At 40.4% G+C, this 6,000-nt stretch overlaps 1 protein-coding gene across 1 annotated transcript in view; it reads right to left on the reverse strand.

Moving 5' to 3' along the window:
* The window catches only part of LOC102204453 (G-protein coupled receptor 98-like), a 45,309-nt gene extending 40,287 nt beyond the window's left edge, over positions 1-5,022 (reverse strand). The window contains exons 1-6 of the mRNA XM_005722420.2: positions 4,646-5,022; positions 3,974-4,146; positions 3,590-3,836; positions 3,276-3,415; positions 2,259-2,419; positions 2,020-2,120 (exon numbers count right to left, since the gene is read on the reverse strand). Of these exons, the coding sequence (XP_005722477.2) occupies positions 2,020-2,120; positions 2,259-2,419; positions 3,276-3,415; positions 3,590-3,836; positions 3,974-4,146; positions 4,646-4,996 (1,173 nt within the window). The 5' untranslated portion in view covers positions 4,997-5,022. The remainder of the gene's footprint in view (positions 1-2,019; positions 2,121-2,258; positions 2,420-3,275; positions 3,416-3,589; positions 3,837-3,973; positions 4,147-4,645) is intronic.
* Positions 5,023-6,000: the final 978 nt, after the last annotated feature.

Raw genomic sequence — 6,000 nt, forward strand, 5'->3', positions numbered from 1 at the left:
ATTTCATTTAATGAATGTGTTTCTTAGATTCATTCTCAGTGTGTACAGGAAAATTTCAGAAGTATGCTAAAAACCTTTGCCAAACAAGTAAAGAACACATTTAAAATCATGACTTTAAACAATGAAAATGATTACTTGCAAATCTTAAAAGATCAGCACAAGATTCTTTTGATACGCAGAGGATTAGAGAACAGTGGAATGGCCTTAAAATTGCCTGTGATAAGGAAAGCTAGATCCACCCAGTGCAACTGATTGGTCAGCAGATGGTAGTTTTTTAAGCACTGGTCTGCTGCTAACTGCTACCTTGAAAAGCCAGGGTTGCCTCGCTAACCCCAAATCCTGCTTCGTCACTCAACTTACAGACTGTTTAAGAGAGGTGAAGTATTATGTAAGTTCTCTTCAGTGCACGGTAGCAGATGCAGAGAGAAATTCATCAAACTGGCAGCTCTAATTTTCTCCACAGAGAGGGCAAACTCAGTGAATGATTACAGCCAACACAGATGGCATACCCTGCCTGCCAGAGGTGGTTGGAGTTGGATATGATCCTTCAAATCAGTGGTGATGTGTGAGCTACAACCCACAAATATGGGAGACATTTGTGTTACTAATAACATTTGGCATCTATTCTGATATATATAAAAAGAAGAAAAACAGCACTGTCACTGTATCAGTGATAGCCACAGCTTGACCAGGAAAAGCTGAATATGAGCTTGCAAGAACAAAGCATCTCTCTCTTTCTTTAAATGACACATTTGCAGAAGGATTAGATGAATGCAATTAACATTCTTGATTGACAGGTAGCATTTTTAACAAAAACAAACAGAAAAACAGAGTCCTCTTTGTGAATATGCACAGTTATGAAAAAGGACCCTCCTGGCAAATTGTTGAGGTAATTGATTTATGTCCAAATACATGTGTCATCCAGTTTGTGGATAATTATTTAAAAATAAAAGAAAGAAAGAAAGAAATCAGACTGTCTAAAGAAATCTGCTCCAAGTGATTTATATAAGAAAAAGAGTTTTTTCAGCAAGCCACTTGACATACAAGCTAAACTGAATAAGTGAAGACAAGATGTGACTTGATCTATTTCAATTCAGCACATCCCACCCATCATTATCTCCGAAATACTTCCAGCACTAACAAAAGACCGCTTAAAGGCTACATTTTAACATCAGAACCTACAATCAGATAGGCCTTCAGCAAGCTTTTCACAGCTGGCTTTGACTAAAGGGCTAGAAAAATGCAAACATTTCGAATCCCTAGACCAAAGTTAGACACACGCACGATCAAGGAAGAAGGCATTATTATACAGTAACGTACAAACTAGGAAAGAGAACAGGGTGGAATTTTCCATCCAAAACCCTTTTAGGTTCAGGGGCTCTGCCTGGGCCATAAACGGGTCTACTCCGAGGTGGCTAGCCCCCAGGGACCTCTTTAGAAATGACTTGTGTTTGTCAACCAAAGAGAGGGGGACCAGTGGAAAATTACCAGTCCCGCACTCAGTCACGCAAGCACACATGCACACACACAAACACACACACTTGATCAGGACCACCTGTAGCCACATATCTACCTCTCTCAATGGTTATGTGACAGCTTGCGTTTTTAATGGGTGAGGGTGCGGGGGGCATGGTTGCGTTGTCAGGACGCACCAACCCGCAAACTACGCAAACGATGACACTGGATGATGTTCGCATCCATGCACATTTCCAAGAAAATATCCGCGACATGTCTAGCGTGCGACGTGTGACTGTGGGTGTGTGAGTGAGTGCACAGTGAGCAGCTTTAAAATGCTCTAAGCGAATGAATCCACGTATGAGTGCTGTGTTAATGTTTGCAACCCACATATATCTAATATGCTGGTCTACTGGAGCACAGAGAAATGGATGCCTCAACAACAATTCCCAGAGGTGCCCTGTCATGTACATTTGCACCTGATGCAAAGAGATGAGAATACCAAAGAAACTAATGCTGCATTCAGAGTTTAAAAGCAGAACAAGATCCAAACTAATGCTTTACCTGAGTTCCAAGGCAGCTCACCATCATGTGAGTGAGCAGTTTGGCAGCAAACATGGGGAAACGGGAGCACAGCACATGGGATATTATGGCCAATGCAAAGCCTGTAGACAGAGAAGTCAGCATTAATGATACTTAATTAAGTGATTTCTTTGAATCCATTTATACAAGTGGGGATGTACATATGGAAACTCCACAAGGAGGGTAAGAAGATGAGAACTCAAGGGGAGAGTGTGTTGTACCTGAGATACAGATAAATCCTGAGGCAAAGAAGGCTTCATTGTAGGATGCAAGCTTTGCAAACTCAGCGTGGGCTGCATAGATAGACAAGTGCGTGCATGCACACTCAACATAATTCCCACTTTCTTCCACAACCCTGCAGTATTGACCATTTGATGACCAGCTAAAGGGAAGACAAAAAGAGACAATAAGAGACGAGACACTACAACAGAATATAAAAAAATACGAGCAAAGCAAATACAAAGGGCAATGAGTCTAACCATGCCCATGATTGTGTGCTATTTGTTCTCTGACATTTTGGCTTCTTTGAGTTTGTTTTATTATTATCTACAGTAACCTTTACTTTGCAAAGAATGTGTGAGACAAACCAGAGCATAACCATGTTTGTGTTAGATTCACTGTTACTGTGATTCTGACTCTCTCTCTCTCCATATTTTGCTCTCTCTTGGTATCACTTGCATAATAAATTTTGCTTCCTGGGGTACGTCCTCCAAGTAGCTGCTCTGTCCAAACCAAACCTGCCAAAAACACTGTGTTCCTGCCAAGTCCAATTTCAATCCCCAGGAATGTCCTCAACAAAGTAACTCAATGTGGGATGATTCAGCGTGCAGGAGACAGATATAAAGGAGAAAGATACGGCATCAGCCACAGAGAGGCCTTATTGAGAGGACAAACTAGGAACTCTGCCCTTTATTTAGCAAACTATTACCCAAAATAAGTATAAGGAAGACAAACAGAGGCCTTCTTTAGATGCTAATCAAGCCAGGTGTAGTCTTAAATAAGGAAAGTAGTACACTGGTTGAGCTAAATTACATCGAGTAAAAAATAAATTAGTAGGCAGACACTAGAACTAGAAAAAACCTCAGCAACTGATATTATCAGGTAGCAAAAATAAATGGAAATATTTGCATATAAATAAAAATATACATCTTATATTTTTGTATATAATGTGCACATTCTATTTTTAGTCTATCTGAGAAACAGTTAAGCTTGAATCTCATTTAATGTGTTTTTGTTACCTTCCAGTGGTCTGGTTCCAGAGAAGGCACTGAGACTGGCCTGGTTTAACCTGCTGACCGGGGCTGTGGATACGATACACCACCTCGTTGCCATCTTCCAGAGGTCGTGACCCTCTGCCCTGGAGACTGGCTGAGAATACCTACGTATAACCAGATACAACAGAAGACGGTTCAGTTGCAGAGCAGCCACCAGATTAATGGCTGCTTTATATCAGAGCCATACTGCCACCTGCTGTTTAAAAAAAGAAAAGGAGATTTTGACATTTTAACAATTGCTCATGATTTTTCAATGAAGTCAGTGTCCCAGCACCTACTTTCCCATTGAGAGCAGTAGCTGCATCACTGGTGCGAAACCAATGTTCATTTCTAAACTCGGTCAGCTGCATCCTGTTGAGGTTGCCGCAGTCCGCAGTTAAAACTGCTGGTACTGGCAGCAGAGTATTTGGGAGCTGGAAGAAGTCTGCATTACGGCCCCTGAACTTGTATCCATTAATTTCTGTGGGGTACCACTGGAAGGCAGAGATGTTCATATACGGACAAGTTTCCAGGACTGTAACCTTTCTGGAGAAAAATTTTACAAAGAAGAAATTGTAAATCCAAGCACGATTTAACATTAATTTGTGAGGTAATATTCATCTGTATTACAATAAGGTGTACCATGCAACTCTTCACTCATTTAGAACATTTAGGACACTCACATCTCACACTGACTATGTTTAAGGAGGGAGAATGCAAATCGCTCCGCCACCTCAGCAAGGTGGCTGACACCTCGAGTGTCGACTCGACTGGGATTGGCCAAGGCACACAACAGGTTATAGGTCAAATTCCGGCTGTTGTTCTGTAAAGGAGCTCTTTCTGCCTCTGCAAGCACCTGGCTCAGAAGACAGAAAGGATGAGAAAGACTGAGGAGCTCTGAGTAAACTTTAGTGCTGTTATTCACACATCCAAAGCACTCACCTGAGTTACTTTCTTTAGTTTGACCTTCAGGGTCATGCGCATTGTGTGTGCTCAGAATGCATTTTTCTCTGTAGTCCCTACTTCTTATTTACTCTTTCTAAACATGTCCCTGTATATTCTGTTTATTCTTTTGTGCAGCTGGTTAAGAAGATGCAATAAATAGATTCTAATTTCAACTTCATGATAGCAGCAATCTTATTAAGTGAGAACTAATGAATGACAGACTGGTCCACAGAGCTATCAAAGTAGCTCATGGGAGGCGATGTATGGTCTTTAACTAAGCTGACAGACACAAACAACTACACTGACTCACAGTCACATGCAATCACATAGATTATCCAATATTTTATACACTTATGCAGTAATTTAAAAAAAAAATTTGCTTGGTATAAAAACCAGATGATTGGGCTTACCTTCCCCAGACCTTCAAACACAGCGATCATCTGCTCATTATTGAGAGGTGGACTGACTTTATCTATTAGTCCCTGCAGCACCAGGTCCAATGTAGGAGTTTCAAGGGGTTGATGCAACTGGTCCAGTAAGACCCAGACAGCTTCACTTGCTGCATTTGACACCAGAGTCACATTAGCCAGGCCAAACTGGGAGTGTACTGTGGCACCTCCTGTTGGATTGTATAGCTCCACTTGGAAGCGCTTAGGTGTGGATAAAGATGAGGCACGGTCAGGTGTTAGGTAAATCTCCAGTGATGTGTTACGTTTGCCCACATCAAAAGTCAGCTGGCCCTCCTGCTTAGGGAAGTCCATCCCTGCTTCAGCAGGCCAGATTATAAATGGACCCACCACCTCTTCTCTGGAAAGCTCCTAGAAGAAGAAAAAGAAATAAAAACATGCTAAACTCTGCTGGACTTAATTAAAGGAGCAAGTGAAGAATGGAGTTATATAACCACCATCATATTTAAAGAAATGTATGAAAGGTGACACAACATATAAAGTTTTCAGCTGAAAAGAATGAACAAATCATACATTAAACTTGTAAAGGCACAACTTCCATTTGGTATACAATGGTCTAAATGCAAATAAAGCCCAGTGAAGTTGCCCATTCATGATAATTAGGCTGAAAGCAACCAAAATGTGAACCAAATGGGGACTGGGCTTTTATTATTCAGCAAACCTGGTGTCTCACAAAATGCTTTGAGAGATGAAAGCGGATGACCCAGCCGTGTGAGGTTTTTGATTTTTTTTAGAGTGCACTCAACAATCTTTCATCTCCACTTTCAAAAAGTACAAGCACCAGTAGATACTTTACGCCTTGGGGCTATGTGCAGAAATCTTTAATCATAATCCCTCATAGAGAAGGAGGGTGATAATGAGATTAAAGAGGTGAGGAGAGGGGGAAAACTTTGGTCTCTGTCTGTGTACTTCATCAATAAACCATTACGTGTATTAAAATATATAAAAAGCATTCCTGACAGACAAAATAAGAGGCAACAAAACAAAATGTTTTTTTGTATTTGGAAAAAAAAAAGCTTAGATAAAAGCTCATAATAACAAACCCATGCAGAAGACTGAAAAAAATTAATATAATAGGTCTTGGTGCTTAATTGCTCAAAATGGCTTAAATAATAAAAAATAGATCTGTACACTATGAGATGCCTTTAAAGCCAAGGTCTTAAAGTCAGCTTAACTGGTCCAGAAATAAACAGTTAAACATTTTTCTGGTGTTACGATTTCATTTCAGTAGGTAAATAGTGTAAAACATATTTGCTTATATAGGAAATATCTGTTACACAGAGTGGTGATAGCATGAC

This window comes from Pundamilia nyererei, unplaced genomic scaffold (assembly GCF_000239375.1).
Source record: "Pundamilia nyererei isolate P.nyererei 1_Seehausen unplaced genomic scaffold, PunNye1.0 scaffold00006, whole genome shotgun sequence".
NCBI lineage: Eukaryota > Metazoa > Chordata > Actinopteri > Cichliformes > Cichlidae > Pundamilia > Pundamilia nyererei.